Source organism: Rhineura floridana, chromosome 1 (genome assembly GCF_030035675.1).
Source record: "Rhineura floridana isolate rRhiFlo1 chromosome 1, rRhiFlo1.hap2, whole genome shotgun sequence".
Lineage (NCBI taxonomy): Eukaryota > Metazoa > Chordata > Lepidosauria > Squamata > Rhineuridae > Rhineura > Rhineura floridana.
Genome location: NC_084480.1, coordinates 280,638,622 through 280,658,242, shown reverse-complemented (window position 1 = coordinate 280,658,242; position 19,621 = coordinate 280,638,622). Strand labels below are relative to the sequence as shown.

At 41.1% G+C, this 19,621-nt stretch overlaps 1 protein-coding gene across 1 annotated transcript in view; it reads right to left on the bottom strand.

Annotated features, from left to right (window-relative positions):
- RIPK2 (receptor interacting serine/threonine kinase 2) overlaps positions 1-19,621 on the bottom strand; it is a 46,920-nt gene that overhangs the window by 3,039 nt on the left and 24,260 nt on the right. Inside the window, exons 7-11 of the mRNA XM_061602673.1 lie at positions 13,294-13,379; positions 13,029-13,124; positions 11,661-11,739; positions 7,212-7,373; positions 1,137-4,952 (exon numbers count right to left, since the gene is read on the bottom strand). Coding sequence (XP_061458657.1) covers positions 4,612-4,952; positions 7,212-7,373; positions 11,661-11,739; positions 13,029-13,124; positions 13,294-13,379 — 764 coding nt within the window. The 3' untranslated portion in view covers positions 1,137-4,611. The remainder of the gene's footprint in view (positions 1-1,136; positions 4,953-7,211; positions 7,374-11,660; positions 11,740-13,028; positions 13,125-13,293; positions 13,380-19,621) is intronic.

The window sequence follows — 19,621 nt, the reverse complement described above, 5'->3', positions numbered from 1 at the left end:
GTTATTGGTTCTAGGATAAAAAAGGGAATCCCCAATTCAGCAAGCCACTACCACCTTCCATTCACTTACCACTCACAATGACGACAAGTATTTATATTGATAGCACTTTAGGATCATCTTCACACACAGTTCTCAAGGGCTCTTGTGATAAAGTAGATCAATATTAGTCTTTCTTCCCCCCCCCTTCAGAGATGGGCACCTGAAGCAGAGACTGTAGTATGCCTAAGGCTGCTTAGCAAGCCTGTAGCTGTGGCAATATCTGAACTGGGAACTTCCCAACTTACATTGTTAGCCCCTACAAGTTGGCTCCAAGTTTTAGGGGACCCTCTTTTCTACAACAGTGCCTCCCTTTGGCGGGCTTATGTAGTGGCAATAGCAGATAGTGCTGAGTCTGGGAGCACTGCCATTTTGTCTTCCCAGAATGCAACACTGGTCCCATTGTGGGAAATCAAATGGCAGCAGGTGCCGCTCAGTGCTCATCAGTGTTGGGGGTGAGGTGGGGAAGCACTTTTTTTAAAAAAAATGATGGCCCAGCACAGATAGCAGCAGAGGAGCCTGCTGGGCCTCCAGGGTGCCATGTGGGAATGTCAGGCCCCACTATACTGCTCTAGCTCTAGGCTGCACATCACTACCAAAGAATGGCAACTGTGAAGAATAGGTTCACAATATGGGTGAAATTGTTAAGAAAGTTGGCCTAGGACCTGGGAGACCAGGGTTCAAATCCCTACGCAGCCATGAAACTCACTGGGCAATCTTGGGCCAATCTCTCTCTCAGACTAACCTACCTCACAGGATTATTGTGAGGATAAAATAGAGGGACAGAACAATCTATACCACTGTGAGTTCTTTGGAGGAAGGGCAGGATATAAATACAATAAATATATAATATTCAATAAGTAAATAATTCCATGCCTTCTTGATATAGTGTTATTTTGAATGCATGCCTCATGCTACATGTCACACCTACATATTTGTTAAATAAAGTTAAAGCAAAGAGGGTCTTCCTGCCACACAAGCACCATTACATTCTCATAGCTCGCCGAGGGTGGGGGAGGAAGAGAATAATGGGTTCAACACAACTTATAATGTGGGGCATTTATTCTTCTGCTCCAGCTTACTTTCTGTGGGAGGCTTACCTGTTCCAGGAATTCATTCAAGTTTATGCTGTTTCACTATCTCACTATGTCAGCTAATGGTTTTGATAGATGCAGTCGTAAAATGTTTCATAGCAGATCATAAAGCATAAAAAAATCCCATCAACTCAGTTTCCATTGTTTTATTGGTACGACTTATCTGGCTGATTAAAGGGCTGGCAAACAAACCCTCCATCCTGAGTCAATAGGAACATAGGAGGCTGCTTTATATTAAGCCAGACTATTTTCTCTGTCTCGCCCAGTATTATCCATAGCAGCTCTCTAGGTTCTCAGGCAGAGAAGATGCTTTCACCCGCGACCTGATCCTTTTTTAAGTGGAGATGCCAGGGACTGCAGCAGGGATCTTCTGCATGTAAATCATGAGCTTCACCACTGAGCTATGCCCCCTCCCCAACTTGCAATCTGACACAGAGAGAGTGCTAAGAATAGCGCTGGTTGAGCACAACAGTCTGTAGTGGATTAAAATGTACTCATTTTAGCTGAATCAAGTAGTTTATGAGCCAGATATTAAGGACAGTATCTAACTAATCTGGTCTTTCAGTGCAAGGATTTCTGTTTGCTCAATGGAACTTGCCCCCTCATCCCCCATCCCAGCGTGTTCCCCTATATCTGTTTTGTGGGGCTCTCCGAAGCCTCCAGAGCAGATTTGGGGGGGGAAGCAAGGAGAGTAGCAAAGCTTCTTTGCACAAGCATAAATCCTTGTGCTGATGGTACAACTGGAAACCACCCGAGGTCCATACAGTTTTAACACAAATGAATTACATATTGACCTCTCCCTGCACTGATAATGCTTTTCCATCAAGCTATGCACAGCAGGGTCCTTGGTGGTGTTTTTACCGGGCAGGAAATATTCCGCATTGGCATTGTTCACAAATGCAACAGCAAAATGGCTAGGGATTTTTTGTATGGTTATTCCGAAGTGAATGACTTAAAACATGAATAGCAGAGTAAATATGTACAACAGTCCAATGACACATTCTTTCCACAAGAAACATGTTCAGTATGTGACAAGCATATGAAGATATATCAGATTTATAGTTATACAAATCTATGGAGAGGCTGCATTTGGAATATTGTATACAGTTCTGGGCGCCTCACCTCAAAAAAGCTATTGTAGAATTGGAAAAGGTTCAGTAAAGGGCAACCAAAATGTTCAAGGGGATGGAGCTATTCCCCTGTGAGGAAAGGTTAGAGCATTTGGGGCTTTTAAGTTTAGAGAAAAAGCAAGTAAGAGGTGATATGATAGAAGTATATACAATTATGCATGGCATGAAGGAAGTGGATAGAGAAATGTTTGTCTCCCCCTCTCATAACACTAGAACTTGTGGACATCCAAAGACACTCAATGTTGGAAAATTCAGGACAGATCAAAGAAAGTACTTCTTTACACAGTGCATAGCTAAACTACGGAATTTGCTCCCACCTGAGGAAGTAGTGGCCACCAACTTGGATGGATTTTAAAAAAAGAGTATTAGACCAATTCATGGAGGACAGGATTATCAATTGCTACTAGCCATGATGGCTATGCACTGCCTCCATGGTCAGAGGCAGTATGCTGGAAACTGCAGAAGGGGCGAGTGTTTTTGTGCTCAAATCCTGCTTGCAGGCATCCCATAGGCATCTGATTAGCCACTGTGAGAACGGGATGCTGGACTAGATGGGCCACTGGCTTGATCCAACAGGCTCTTCTTATGTTCAGAGTTTGTCTCTGCTCTGCTTTTTAAAGAAGGGGCCATTCTTCTTACAATGGTAAATAGACTCATAACTGCAAAAGAATGGAATGCAACCCTACTCTGTTAATATTCTCCTGGACAAACAAGGAACTGCAATAAGAAAAGCTATTGAGTTTTTATTTTTGCTTCATCCTTCATCTCTTCTCAAATGTGTTCCAAATTGAAATGTTTGGTTGTTAATTTTAAGGTTTTTGTTACTGCTTTGATGTAGCATTTGTATTGGAGGTCTGATTGTTACAACTTTTCTCAGCAAGACAGTTAAGAACTTAAGAACATAAGAAGAGCCTGCTGGATCAGGCCAGTGGCCCATCTAGTGCAGCATCCTGTTCTCACAGTGGCCAACCAGGTGCCTGGTTAAAGATGTCATGCCTTGTTAAACTGAATAATCGCTTGAAGTCAGTGGGACCTTGATTACTATAGAAAAAGAACACACTGTGGGTTTCCCTAGGAAATGAGTAATGAACGAGCCTAGAATTAAAGACAAGCAACTTGCACAACCCCTTAATTCTACTTCTTTTTTAAAGTAATGGTGTTCTGTTCTGGGCGACCCTGGAGTTTTTTAATTTTTTTAATCCTACCCCTTTCCTGTAGGAACAGGGTGGCTAATCAACTTATATGTTATCTATTATAAAAAATACTACCACAATAAAACCATTAAAACTAATTAAAATCTTATAGCAAAAAAAAGCATAAAAGTGTAAATGGCAGCAGTTGGCAGTCACATCTGAGCAGATGCATTCTTCAAAATTATGGGCCAAAGGCTTGAACAGAGTAATCTTAATTGACATTTAAAAAGAGAGGAAGGCAACCAAAGGGAGGAAGTTCTGCATACAGGGTGCCACCACAGAGAAGGCTCTACCATAAGCTACTGCCCCATGGACTATCCTTGTCAGTGGGACCATGAGTGGCCCCTTCCCTGCAGATCTCATTACATGGGCTGGAAAATATAGGAAGAGGCTGTCTGTTAAGTACTTGGGGCTCAAACCTTTCTTGGAAACTTATCAGAAGTTCTTCAAGGAAAAGATCATTAGTGGCACAGAAGTTCGACTACAATCACATCCACACCATAAATTTAAAGCATATTGCTTCCTCCAAAGAAATGTCTTTGTTAAGGGTGCTGGGAATCATAGCTCTGTAAGGGAACTACAGTTCCCAGGATTCTTTGAGGAAGGCTACAGAGCAGTGGTGGATGTATTCCAGGAAGTGTGCTCTGACTTCACATGGGATGTGAGCCAATAAATCTGGTTACTGCTCCTCAAAAACTGACTCTAAACCTCTTAATATGCCCCATAGTCTGTGAAGCAGACAAGCAGTAGTTCCCACAGCAGACAAGTCTGTAGAAAGGGCTGCCCTTCAGAGTGAAGGTTTGAAAACAACTGTTTTAGAGCATTCCTGCCAAACATAGCTCATCTCTCTCAAAGATAGTTCTGTCCGATGAGAGGACGTGTATAAAGAAAGTAAAGCCATGTGCATTTTCCTCAATGGTTTATATTTTCCCTGTTTTTATAGATCCACACAATACATGCGTCTCCACCAAGATGTGGTGTAAAAATAGTTTTTAAAATGACAAGCATGTCCTGTAATACTTTCACTTACCAGACTTTCCCTTACCCAGCCACCCACCCGAGAACTTCAGTCTAGAGAGCGATGTCGTCTAGAGAGTGACATTTCAGAAACAGGAATCCGACTTTTGAGAAAACATTGTGCATTTTGTATACTGATGTTTATAAATTCAAAGATGCGGGCCTGTATGCAGCAGATATATTTGGATAAGGCTGAAGTCCCAGCTGTTTATTGTCTTTCAATTTTTGCACAATGACTCTAGCAACTTCCTCTCCTTGGCTATCAGTAGTATCAAGCAGTTGCCTGACTTTTGAGGTCCTTGTAGGTTTAGTGCTGATAAGTTCATAATCTTCTTTCATGATTAAATCCCTTGAGAGGAGGGCATCCAAGGACTGGTTAAGGCAAGCCTCAGTCATCTGGCTGACAATTTCCTCTCTTCTACTTTGGATCCACTGGTGAGCAACAGCTTCCTCATTTTGTTGCACAGTCCTCAGTACAAAATCTAACCAGGGTGGGGTGGTGGGAGAAAGACAACACAATTGTGAATGCCTACAAATAGCATCAAAATACAGCAAAACCACCCCAGAAATAGCTGCCTGAATTTTAAATAACAGAATTGTTTATTTATTATCTTAACAAGATTTGTATAATGCTTAATTCAACAAAAACCTCTAACCAGTTTATATAAAATATACAATAAAATGCCAAAACTTTAAAGGCAAGTAGACATAAAACCAACAGTTAAAAAAAACAAGCATAATAAAATTACATGTTTGGGTAGCTGTTCAGCTGGCCTAAACAGAAACGTTTTTAGCAGGAACTGCAAACAATACAGTGAAGGTGCCTGCTTAATATTAATTATTAATATTATATTCTTCAACTGAATCAATCTGCTTTATGGGTTCATGCAAATAAACTGTACAAAAGGACCTCATTTAGAGTTTTATGTTTAGATTAATATTATTTCCTTCTTGACAGTGAACCACTGTTTATCAGCTAGATTCTCAGAGAAATACAGACATTTACAAGAAGCAGCATAGTTTAACTCCTTGCCCAGTTGTATTTCTTTCCCACCTATAACATCTTCTTTTTACCTCTTTCATTTTGTTTTATATTCATTTACATTTGCAATGTATTTAATGATGTAAATTAAGTAATTAGAATATTATACTAATAATAATTGTTCAAAAAGATTCATAAGCCAGTTATTCCTCAGTCATATGCAGCCCAGTCCTACCTAAGTTTATTCCGAAAGAAGTCCCACTGTAGTAACTTGAAAGAATTAAGGGTTGTATCCAGTGTTAATCATACTCCGAGTACACCCACTGAAATGAGTGGACATGGCAAACGTAGGTCCATTCATTTAAATAGGTCTACTCTGAATAGATTTAGTTGGCTACAGCCCTAATAGTTTGACTCTAGTTTACAGTCCAAAGGAATTTATTTTGATCTTTCCTCAGCATGTGGTTCAGTATAAATTGTATGGTGCATTCTCACAAGGAAGCTTTGCAAGGGAAAAGTTGCATAGTTAATTTTTTCTGTCATAATGACCACAGAAACTCATTCTTGGAAATGTGATCAAATAGGGCAAAAAGAGACATGCAGGTGAATTTGCGTAAGTTACACCATTACTTCTCAGCGTTCAGAGACTTGATTTAGCTATACTGCACACCATATTATATTGTAATACCTTGTTAATTATACATCCACGAGAGTGGCTGTATACTACAGCCAGTGTGGATTTTTCACATTCCGCAATGTTAAATTGAAAATACCCCCCATGCCATTCTGATGCTTCCCATAAGCTCATTTCAAAACAAAACCCTACCAAACTTATAGTCCTGAACTCAGAAACACTTGCTTAACAACCCTCTCAATTTTCATGGCAATACACAAAACAGTCAGAGAGAATAGAGAGTTCAAAGTGTAAAGAGAGAGAGACAAACCCCAGAGCCCTTTTGGACTTTTTTCTCTGGGAGTTCTCATAATCTGTTGAAATTCATTAAAAATCAGCCACATTCACAGAGTGCCTGTAATCCTAATACTGACGTTGCCCCATACTCTGACCATCATCTTCTGCAGTTTAAAAGTTAAAAAAATGCCTGGGTGATTTTTAATTAATTTAAGAAATTTTGACAAATCCAATTATAACATCAGGCATGCTCAGTAAGAACCAACTGTCAGTGTTCTAAAAGCCTCACAGCTGCTGGGCTTGGCTAATCAGGGGGCCACACCCACACCAGGCCTTCATTTCACTTTGGACAGTCAAGGCTTCCCTCAGAGAATCCTGGGAAGTGTAGTTTGTGAACGATGATGAGAGGAGACTCCTGTTCCACTGAGAGAGCTCTAGTGGCCAGACTGGTTTAACAGTCAGCCACTCTGATTGAATGTCTGTGAGAGGAACAAGGCATCTCCTAGCAACTCTCAGCACCCTCCACTAACTACATTTCCCAGGATTCTTTGAGAGAAGCCATGACTGTCCAAATTGAAATAAAGGCCTGGTGGATTGGACTGTGAAAGACCAACCCAAATTGTGTTTGCATAAATTTGTAGGGCAGTACAATATCTCAGAGAGGAGGTCAGGTCTCCTGCTCCCCTGGTGTATTCACTATAGCTGCCCAATTTCCCTGCTTTTTAAAGTTTGATAGAAATATCTGTGGGCTATAGGTACGTTCTTAAACCGCAAGGTTTTTTGCCTATTAGTGAATAAATACCCAGACTCATCATATGAGAAGGATACAAAGATAACAAAGATTTGTACCTGAGTTATGTCTTGGTGGCATGGAATTTGATGAATCATTGCTATCTGTGGTAGATGAAGAAAAGTTTTGTTGAGATGCCCAAGACTGAGGATTTGGAGGCAGTGAGCGATTTCCCTTCAAGCTAACCAATGAGTGTGGTTCATCTAAAGAGTCTTCATCACCTTTAATGAAAAAAGAGTGTGTTTTTAATTTGCGTTCACATCAGGCTAAGAACAAAGCCCACAACAACAACAAAAAACTAGTGTGTTATCTTACACATACCAACCTCGAACCAAAGAACTGCTCTGTAGGCCAGAGGGTTAGCCCTTTTAAGGCACGATAGTTCTCAAAGAAGGGGATGGATTCTAGAAGAGGTGGGCCAGAAGGCCTCTGTCCTCCTCTAGTCTTGATTGAAACAAGTTGTCCTCTCTGTGGTGCTGTAACACCTATCCTACCTGCCTTGCTTCATGGATTCCTCTGCAAGACCAGAACAGGACACCTTCATAGCTCAGTGGGAATTTAAACCGGGGCCTCCCTAGTCCTTCTCCAAAAATCTAACCACTACACAACACTACTCCTATATTTTGATGGTTCTGGAAGATGAAGCAGCAGACGTTCTCTGCATGCAGCCAAGTTTGGCCCAGCAGAGAAAAGAACAGCAAGAAAAGGCACCTGAGAAGTTTTGCTTGGCTGGTTTGACTGTCAGTATGAAAACTTTCACTCTTTCCTTTGCTGGGCAACAGCCACTGCCACAGAGGAGCTGCAGAACATAACGTGCCATCTTTCGTAAGAAAGCAACCAATTTGGGACCCTGGAGAGCACATGGAACTCTCTCTCACCCATGGCAGACAAGCTGGGTCCCTGCATTACCCTGCTGTCTTCCATGCTGAAAATTTCTTGCTGATCCATGGCCAGGGGTGGGGAAGAGAATGGTCAGTAGGATATTCCTATGCAGCCTCTGTGCAGCTTGAAGACTCATGGAGTCGCATCAGTGGGGACGTTCGTGCTTGCTATGACCACAGCCCACAAACGAGAGACCACAGCCCATAAATATAGGAGTTGATCAGGGTTGGTCCAAGCTGCAGTGCCACACAACCTGAGAGATGCAACTCAGGTTCTCTTACTACATTACAGAGAAGGCTGGGATACAATTCTGGAATTGTCTATGGTGCATGATCTGGGAACGGCATCCCAGCATCCTTTCCAACACCCAACAGATTTGGGGAGAAACACTTCTTGCACTGCATGCCATTTCACCGGTATCTCTAGAAATATAGTGGCCTGATGTTTGTGTGGCTGGGCTAGCTCCAATCTTTTTCACCCAACGCAGTATAAGGACAACAAACCAGCCACCGCCTGTGTAACAGAAACAGCTAGAATGAACACCAAACCAGCTTGTCCAGAGGTGGACAGACAAGACAAACCTGTTGTACCATCATGGCCCCTAAGCTTTTCCTCAAACTTCCACTCCTTATTTAACCAATTTATATCCTTTAATGGAACAGACTTTGTTCTCTGTTGACTCAAAGTGGAGGACAAGAAGAGCCAATGGATGGAAATTGCAGGGAAGCAGATTTTGTCTAAACATGGGGAGGAACTTCCTAATGGCAACAGCTATGTTGACAGTGTAACAGACTGTTGTGGAGGATGGTGGGCTCTCCTTGCCTGCAAGTTTTTAAGCAAAGGCTGGACAGCCATCTGTCAAGAATCTATTGGGCAGGGGAATGGCTAGATGCCCTTCAATGCCCCTTTCCAATTCTACGAGTCCATCATGTATTGCTTTATGTGCACTCACCCTATGCAGAATAATGAATTAATGTTCCTTTCATGCTGCATGTGGTTACCGTATATTCCGGCGTATAAGATGACTTTTTAACCCTGGAAAATCTTCTCCAAAGTCGGGTGTCGTCTTATACGCCGGGTGTCGTCTTATTAGGGTTGCCATATTGCCCGGATAGCCGGGTTTTACCCGGATTCTAAGCATGCCACCCGGCGCCCGGCTAGCCCCTTAGGTGGCCCGGATTCTCAGCTTTCATTTTTTAAAAAAACTAAGTTTCTAGGTGGTGTGGTTCTCGAGCTATATATAAAAACGTCAGGCACCCCCCCCCCGGTTAAATCTTTTTTTAAACTACTGTATAGCACTTCGTAGCTTTAACCCCGCCCGTTCAGGATTTCAGCCAATCAGTGAAGTGTTTGTTTGGTGGCAGTGTCTGCGAAACCTCATTGCGAGGCCAGAAAATGGTGGTTTCCCCTCCTGTTTATCTGAAAATCTCATAAATTGGGTAGGTATATGCATTTCAGTTTTTCCCCCTGTTGTGTGTAGGAGTCAGATCCTGGGCAGTGTTTTGAAAACCTTCCCAATAGTTGCTTTTGGGGGTAAAAACAGTGCTAATCCCATATGTCCAGAGTAAATCCTATTGAATTCAGTAGGAATTACTTTTGAGTAGACATGATTATGAATGTGCTGAAAATCAATGGGACTTTGGAGTGAATGTAAAAAAGAATTGTGTTTGTGTTCTCTTTCTGCCCCCCCCCATCCTATTTTAAAGCAAGTAGGCAGGGCTTACTTAGGTATTGCAGTTTTTATTCTGTAGGAAACTAATACTGATTTTTAAAAAACTAATACTGATTTTTCTGCAATGACCAATTGGTTTGACAATAAACTATTATATGGGCTGTATGTATTTATACATCTGCAGTGTGTGCGTGTGTGTATGGAGTCTTTCCAACACCCCTGTGAGGTAGGGTTGGAAACCAAGGCAGCTCACAACAAGAAATAAAGCCATTTAAAATCCAATAACCATAAAAACAAGTATAAACAGTTGGAAAACAGCCTAAAGTGGCATGATTCAGAATTTTGGGTTGTGTGAATGAAGTTGCTTATCACTTGAGGTTGCATTTCTGTCCCTGTTTGAGTAAGCCCCATTGAATACGCTGGGACTTGCTTCTGAATAAATAAATTTAGGATTGCACTATAAATATCTTTAGTTTGTGTAAATAATAAATATATTTGATAGTTATGCTTATATAAATATTTCTTCATTTATCATATTTTTGGTTTTTGGTTAGGAATCCTGACTGGTTGTGAGATGCTTAGTTTTTTGCCTTATAGGAATCTTGTTGTGGTTGGTATGGTATTACATTTAGGAAAGTGTTACTGCCTTCTGTATTTTTTTTCCTATTTGCATTTCACTTATCTTTAACCTCACTCCGTTACAGCCATAGAAGCAACAGCAGCATATGCAAGATAATTAACTCCCATTAGTGATAAGAACAAGAATTTATAATTATTATTTCAATTAAAACAAGAGGCTTATCAATACTTTGAAGAGGACCAGATATTTATTTTCTTTCTGAGCCCAGGACTGGGTCTTTCATGATGCCCGGTGTGTGTGTGTGTGTGGGGGGAGCAGGAGAGTAGTCGATAAGACAGACATCCTGGCATTGATAATCGAATTAGCAAGGTATGTGTGGGGTTGTTGTACGCTTCCAGGCTCAGTTTCATTTTGAGTATGGAGGTGGAACCTGTGTAGATGTGGTTATCAAAGGGAGAAGAAATTTTGAGTTAAGCAAAGCTCTGCTTTTATAAAACCTAAGAAACATACAGTACTTTGAATGTCTGAGTGCCTGCACCAGTGGAATACTGGAGGAACTTGTAAAACTTGCTGCAACAGTATTTAGAACTGAGCATGTGGTGTGAAAGACTCCTTTTCCTAACATTTTGGCTTGTTTTTCTCTGATTGTGTATTTTTATTGTTTTTACTATATTTGTAAGCTGTGCTGAGCTCTGTTTTTAACAGCAAAAGGGCAGGATATAAATTCTCTTAATCAATCAATAAATACTCCATAGTGTTGGAAACTAGAGTCTAGGCATTTAATGTTGCTTTTAAAAAAAAGATTTCTCACATCTTTCCCCAGTTTTTGGTGGTAATTCCTAGGCACAAAAACAAAACAACTGGACAATCCAAATATTAATATTTATAAGTTTATAAGTGACAGTTTTCCTGCTAAGTACCTGCATGTCATAAGCAGGGATAGTCTTATACGACGAGTATATCCCAAACTCTATATTTTAACTGGAAAAGTTGGGGGTCGTCTTATACGCCCAGTCGTCTTATACGCCGGAATATACGGTAGTTTGGCTTTGTAGATAAATTGATAAATAAAAATAGATCTATCCAACTTTTAAAAATGTATTAGTTAAGCATCCATATGCTAGCCTGGAGAATAGCTTAAGAAGAACAAAGAAGATTGTAGGATGCCTGCTTTCAATCTAAGAAATCTGCCCGGATACTGTGCTACTGATTCAATCTTTCTTTCTCCCTTCACTTTGGTCTTGTCCCTGCTGTTAACATCCATTGGACCAGAAACACATGGCCTACCTGCTCTATCCTTTAAAGATGGTTATGCAACCTCACTCACATCTCATTGCCATTCATCAAAAGCTGTACCAGGTCAAGAGGACATACCTTCTGAGAGGAGATTGCACTGTTTTGACGTATCTTGGACAGAGTTTTGCAGATGTCTGTCACATTGTGATGAAGAGTCCTAGAATGATCATCATCACATAAAGAACAAATACTGAATAATGATGTTTACATTGCATTCCTCCCTCTGCACCCCGCCCCCCGTGCAGAATTCCCCTTCTGTTGCTAAATAGCAGGCAATGGGAACTTTCAGTGGTAGTTGTAGGGCATAGCAAAGCTTTGATTCTAGAATTTATCTGGGAGGAGGGGGGAAGGCCAAAGCTTAAGGCTGAGAAGGACCCCTGCCCTATGATAGGATTATTTAAGGAATAACTATCCTATTTTAGTACGTTTATGTCCTGCCTTTCTTCTGCCATGTAAGTTGAGGTATACCTAGAGTTCTGTACGGCCTCACATCCAGAGATAGGACTGCTTAGGTTTAGCAACAGTGCTGTAGCATGTGCCTTCAACCTATGCCTTGGGACATTTTAATTGACCTAAAGCTGGTGTGGGGAATTGGATCCAGCTGGCAGGCCAGCTCCTTGTCTCCTCCATCCCCCCTGTGGGTATGTTTGACAGGTGGGTATGTTTGACATGTGGACAGTGCTGCCCACCTGTCCATAACCTGAAGTCACATCTGGTGACCCATTTTGGTCTGCACAGACAATCAGCTGATCGTCAGGACTTGCAAAATGCCACACATGGACCTACGTAAGTCCCAATTCATGACCACCTTTAGCCCAGCCATGTCTTTACCTGCCCCACACCTAGCTTCATATATGGTATAAGGTGTAGGGAAGGGAGGCATGGCTTAGCCAAAAGGGCTTCACAGGCCAAATGAATTGGTCTACTAGGCTTAATTAGGTCTGCGGTTAATAAGGGTCTCCACCCCAGACCCAGAGAATACTTGTTTTTAATTATCTTTAACACAAAAGCCCCATCTGGGTATTCTTTACTCCCATGTTGAAGAACACAGGAGCAGGTAGCGGAGCCATGTTCCTATCATTGTGTGCTCCTCCCTCAACATCTGCACATGCAGCACAAACATCTGCAGTGAAAAGGCCTTCACATGTATGGCAGTATGCACGAAGAAATCCCTGGAATGACCAGGATTGCAGATTCCAGGGAAGCCTTCATACATACAGCTATATGTGCAAAGGCCCTCTTGCCAAAGACATCCACATTAATACATTGAGGCACGAAGGGCTGAGTGTGCAATGTGGAGTACAGGACTACTTAGTGCAGACTTGCTCAACAAAGGAACCAAAAATGCCCGAAAATAGAGCTGATGAAGAAAAGGAAAACAAGTAACACACGTAAAAAATGCTGTAGAAATATGAAGACAGTAATAAGAGAAAAAAGTTGGCCTACCTCTTGTGGACTAGAATTTAATGGTATATTTAGAGATACTGATTCATCACTGGACATCTTGCTAGGCAAGTGAATGCATCGCCACTCATACTGAGACTGAAAGACATTTGCAAGCTTGTATTAGTCATCTTGGAACTAAACTATGAGAACAGGGTTCATTCTAGGTATACAATTTCAAGCATTAGTAACATGGCAATCATGTTTCTTTTGATGGAGAAATAACTCAATTTGTGTATTTTCATTTTGTGTTATAACAAATGCTTACTTTGGCTTTCTTTAACTGTATCACTGCTTGAAGCATAGGTATCTCATCAAAGGTTCTCAGCACAGGTTCAAGCTCTATTAAGCATCCTAAACAAGAAAAAGAACACTCAGTTCCACAGTATTAGGTCTTTAACAGTAAATGACTGAAGTCTGAAATCACATTTATGAAAAATTCTTAAGGGCACGCACATGAACCCCACTGTAAGGATGCCAAAAATTGCTGCCTGAGCAAATCCCTAGCTAAAAACACTAGGCATAGACAGATCTGGAGTACTCAATAGTCATGCAACAAGAAGAGTTACTACCAGTTTTTCTTATTTACATAAACCATTGGCATGAAAAAATAGCAGCATTCAGGTTTTCTACTATGGGGAAGGCTAACATGTTCATGTCACTTGCCTTTCTTGACTGTCTGCACTGCTCTTTGGGTTGGGAAATATCCAGATTTTTATGAATATTTGACACAGATCAGAAAGGAGTGAATGACAGACTTGAGAATGTGGGCTTTTGAAATTTACAGGTTAATTAAGAGAGGAAGTTTTTTTTTTTTTTTTACAGCAAGGCACATCCTTCTGGGAACACCTCACATCTACCAACACGCTGATGCACTGCAAACCATTTGTTTTAAAAGTTGTGTCTACATTCAACTCAAAATGCTTTCTGCTTCACTAACTTTTCATGACTTGGTATTAAGGACCCACAAGCCCAGCTGTGCTGATGTGCTTCCTTTTCCCTATCACAGCTGGCCAAGTCCACGTAGACAGCAGGAAGGGCTGGAAATTTGCATGCCCCTCCTCTCAGGAGCCACACAACTACCAAAAGGGCTTCTGCAATGGGGGCTGTAGTGAATCGTCTCAAAATTGGCGGCTTGCTCAACTTGGAGTCGGGGGAGGGGAGTATTTCGGTCTGGGTATATTTTGGAGGGACCAATTACTATGAGGGCAGAGATGGCGTGCTCTTCTTTCCCTCTTCTCTAACTGTTTTTAAGTGGCTGTTTCTATCGGCTGCTTTGGCAGGAGCAGAGCAAGCTGAGCCAAGCTCTGGATGCTGCTGCCTTACTTCTAACTCCAGAGTGCTCCAGGAATGATGCTCAGCAGCCTTTAAACAATTGAAAAGAAAAGAGGAAGAAGAAAAAGGGGGGAAAGGAGAGGAAGCTGCCTTCACCACTTTAAGCACTTCTGCTTCCTCAAATATTTTAGAGCCCCTATTCAAAACAAATCCAAAATGGCTGCTGCCTTCTAGTTCATGAGCTCAGTGCCTTGAGGTGGTAGCAGGAGCCTGAAGTACTGCACTATTGACCAGGTGAAGGGAATAAGGCTAGGCTCCTTGTTTTTTTACAAAGCCTGACCAGGCCAACTGCAAAGGGACAATGCTACACTCTCCAGTACCTTCTGCGCCTGAAGAGGGTTCGAACAACAATTCTATGGCTTGGGCTAGGCCTCAGTCTTGGTTCTAAAGTTCACAATATCCCAAGACAGGATGGGTTAGGAACATACAAAGCTGGCTTACACAGATGCTGAACATTGGTCCATCTAGCTCAGTACTGTCTACACTGACTGGCAGAGGCTCTTTAGGATTTCAGGCAGGGGACATTCCCAGCTCCACCTGGAGATGCCAGGGATTAAATCTGAGGCCTTGTGCATGCAAAACATGAACTCTATCACTGAGCTATGGTTAGACAGTTACATTTATAATTGATTTTATATTTATAAGCTGCTTAAGAATTCATTTTGGCATGTAAGCAGTATATAAATTAACAAATAATAATGTTCTAATGTAGGTGATGACTTCCCTATGAAACATTTCCGGTGACCGATAGCACAATTCCATACAATGGGGCTTACTCCCGAGTGAATCGATGGAACTGCAGTCTGATTGTTGTACAATCCTTAGAAAAAAAGCAACATGAACATATCATTATATATGAGAAGGGGGAAAGGGTAGGATCTCTATAAAGACAGCTGAGCAATACCTAACACTAATGTATTGCTTTAGGGGGAGAGGGAAGAGATGCTCCAAAAACATCAAACTCACTCCAGAATCACGATGCCAGAGCTTAGTTTACAGTACTGCTAGAGACCAGGAACAGATGGCATACCAATGGAGTTGCTACAAGTTACTGAGACTGAATCTGTCCAAATTTTGAGAAACCTTTGTCAACAAATATGGAAAACTAAACAATGGCCCCCACACTGGACATGTTCAATGTACATCCCAATTCCAAAGAAAGGGGATCCCAGGGAATGCAGTACAGTATGGCCCCACTCATATGGCGGGTTACGTTCCAGACCCCCGCCTAAAAGCAAAACCCGCCGAAAAGCAGAACTCCATCAACAAAATGGCACCCGACACCCGAAAAACGCTGTAAAAGTGGAACAAGTGCCATATGAGTGGGGCCTCACTCTAATTGAAAACTGCCGTATTAGTGGAATGCTGAAAAGTGGGCTGCTGAAAAGCGGGACCCTACTGTAATTATCAAACTATTGCCTTAATATCCCATGCAAGTAAAGTAATGCTCAAGATTCTACAACAAAGGCTCTTACCATATATGGAGCGAGAAATGCTAGATGTTCAAGCTGGATTAGGAAGGGAAGAAGCACCAGAGATCATATCGCAAACATATATTGGATAACAGAACAGACCAAGGAATATCAGAAGAAAATCACCCTATGCATTATAGATTACAGCAAAGCCTTTGACTGTGTAGGTCATGAAAAACTATGGAATGCTTTAAAAGAAATGGGGGTGCCACAGCATCTGATGAGCAACCTATAGTCTGCACGAGACGATACTGTAAGGACAGAATATGGAGAAACCGATTGGTTCCCCGTTGGAAAGGGTGTGAGACAGGGGTGTATTTTATCACCCTATTTGTTTAATCTATATTTAGAAATAACATACAGAAAGCAGGATTGGAGCAAGATGAAGGAGGGAGAAATATTAATAATTTAAGATATGCAGATAATAGCATACTACTAGCAGAAACCAGTAATGATTTGAAAAGAATGCTGATGAAAGTTAAAGAGGAAAGCACAAAAGCAGGACTACAGCTGAACGTCAAAAAGACTAAAGTAAGGACAACAGAAGATTTATTTAAATTTAAAGTTGACAATGAGGATATTGAACTTGTCAAGGATCAATACCTTGGCACAGTCATTCACCAAAATGGAGACCATAGTCAAGAAATCAGAAGAAGGCTAGGACTGGGGAGGGCAGCTATGAGAGAATTAGAAAAGGTCCTCAAATGCAAAGATGTACAGTAGGGCCCCGCTTTATGGTGCTTTGCTTTACGGTGCTTCGCTAATGCAGCAGTCTCAATTAGATGCAATTAGACAAAAGTCCCACTCATACGGTGCTTGTTCTGCTTTTACGGCAGTTTTCAGGCATCGTGCACCATTCTATTCAATGAGTTCTGCTTTTTGGCAGTTTTCACTTTTCAGCAGGGGTCCAGAACATAAACCTCTGTATGAGTGGGGCCCTACTGTATTACTGAACACCAAAGTCAGGATCATTGAGACCATGGTATTCCCAATCTCTATGTATGGATGTGAAAATTGGACAGTGAAAAAAGTGGATAAGAGAAAAATCCACTCATCTGAAATGTGGTGTTGGAGGAGAGCTTTGTGCATACCATGGACTGCGAAAAAGACAAATAATTGGGTGTCAGAACAAATTAAACCAGAACTATCACTAGAAGCTAAAATGATGAAACTGAGGTTATCATACTTTGGACAAAACGAGAAGACATGATTCACTACAAAAGACAATACTGCTGGGAAAAACAGAAGGGAGTAAAAAAGAGGAAGGCCAAACAAGAAATGGATTGATTCCATAAAGAAAGCCACAGACCTCAACTTACAAGACCTGAACAGGGTGGTTCATGACAGATGCTATTGGAGGTCGCTGATTCATAGGGATGCCATAAGTCGTAATCGACTTGAAGGCACATAACAACAACAACAACAAAGGAATCTGGAGAAAAATCTGCAAATGACACTAGACAAGACAATGATTCAGGAAATTTAGCTTTCTAAGTTTTTCACCAATTACTGCACGATGAAGGGAAGTAGGAGTGCAATTAGAGACTGGCTATTTCCACATTTTAACATCTGACACTAGACAAAACTTTCCATTGCAACTGCAAGTAAGTTTAAAAAAAGAAATGTGGGAGGGGAGATTAAAAGATGCATATCCTAGTTAAATGTTATACCCAGAGTATTTGGGGGGGGGGAATCAGAGAGGGCTATCAACTAAATATTCTTTCACTGAGCGATCTGAAACTTGCGTAGCATTTAAACCAATATCCTGGATAAAGCTTTTCTTTGTGGGACTTTTGTACATTCACCGTTTCGCCAACACATTAGTCAGCCACCTCCATACAAAAGAGTACAGACCATTTTAAATTAAAACGTTAGCCATCACATGAGCCTTGCTGATGTATGAAGAAAGGATAAGAGAGAGAGTTCAAGTCAGGCTTTTCAAAAATCTCTTCAATTTCAAAATACTCCAGAATATTAAAAGGAAAACCTGTCACACAGGATTTTGTTATCTGCTCACTTAAACAACAAGAAGAGCCAGAGGCTCTCAACTCTTAACAGAGTGAACCCTTCCATGTTTTCTACCCTAAGCCGAATAAAGACAAGCTCTGAAGGTCACACTTTTTGCTACGGTCCCTTAAAAGCATGTGCTTTTAACATGTGCAACCCATGCTTTCAATTTTTAATTCCACATGCACAAACAGAATGTAGTTCTGATTAATATTGGATATGGCTTCAAGTGCAATTCAATTCATGGGCTCTTGTTGTACTTTAAGTGGTGGTTGTGCACCTTCAGAAATATTTTATTGAGACCTACTGTAGCAAAATGCGCAAAAGACTGAGACAAGATCCAGGACAAAATCTTTCCTCTTGTCAGAGACACACTTAAGCAAGACCATATGTCATAGCCTGAAATACAGGGATAATGGGAACACAGGAAGCTGCCTTACACAGAATTAGACTATTGGCCCATCTAGAACATTGTGTATACATAGCTGTGTTATAGTGACCACTGGTTCACCTAGCTCAGGACTGTCTACACTAACTGGCAGTGGCTCTCCAGGTTTCAGACTGGGAGACATTCCCAGCCCTATATGGAGATGCCAGAGATTGAACCTGGGACCTCCTACATGCAAAGTAGATGCTCTGCCATTGAGCTACGCCTGTTTTGTTTTCCTAACGCAAGAACGCTGAAACAACAGTGGCCAATTGCTTTCCAGTTCATCTACCACTTATTCAAGTATCAAAATAGGACTATCTTTCAACAAATTCGTAACTTGAAACAACGGAAATTGATACCAAGAAGTGAAATGCCACAGCAATTTTGGAGAAGAAAATTCTGTTACAGAACACCAATGTGGCAACAGTGACAATGCTGAGCTAAGGGAACTTAATGTCATACTAATAAAATGTATGCCATTGACTCTAGATCAGCCTTTCCCAACCAGTGTGCCTCCAGATGTTGTTGGACCACAATTCCCATCTTTTCTGACCATTGGCAATGCTGGCTGAGGCTGATGGGAGTTGTGGTCCAACAACATCTGGAGGCACACTGGTTGGGAAAGGCTGCTCTAGATTATAATCCCATTATTAATCTCCATTTCACTTTTATGAGAACTATATAGTACCGAACTACATATATCATCCTGAATTCAAGCACCCAAATGTCTAATTGGTGTAGATGCCAAGACATATATCATTTTTCAAAAAGAGAAATGTTATGGAAAATTTGATCCAGTTTGCTTGAAGATACTGCATTTAAAATACTTTGGACCCTAAAGTGCTATGCTACATATCATCATCATCATCTAAACATTTCTATCCCAGTCCTGTAGAAATCCTCTTGCCAAACCTTTCCTATTTTCCCTCTATTTCTGTCTTTTCACTTTACCCAGCAGTTGACTCAATTTCCCATGTGTAATGAACATGGGAATAACAGTAATCTCTTCATTAAGGTGATGATGATGATAGTCTATCCTATTGTTATTTATTAATTTATATATTACTTAATGAAAAAAATAGTTTTCTAAACAGTTTACAAAGTATCAAAACGAGTTACAAAAACAGACAAAAAATCATTTAGTGAAGCCTCAATTAACAGGTCATCTCAAAAGGTTTTCCACTGCAATTGGATGAAAATAATCAGAAACAAATTGATATATCCACTAGCCTGCTATTCAGATAGCCCATGCAAATCATATACCATAACTGTGATATATGCAGTGCAGCCGCCACCACTTGAAATACTTCCAGAAGTATTCTAAATCAAACAATCTCCTAAGCCCATAGTTG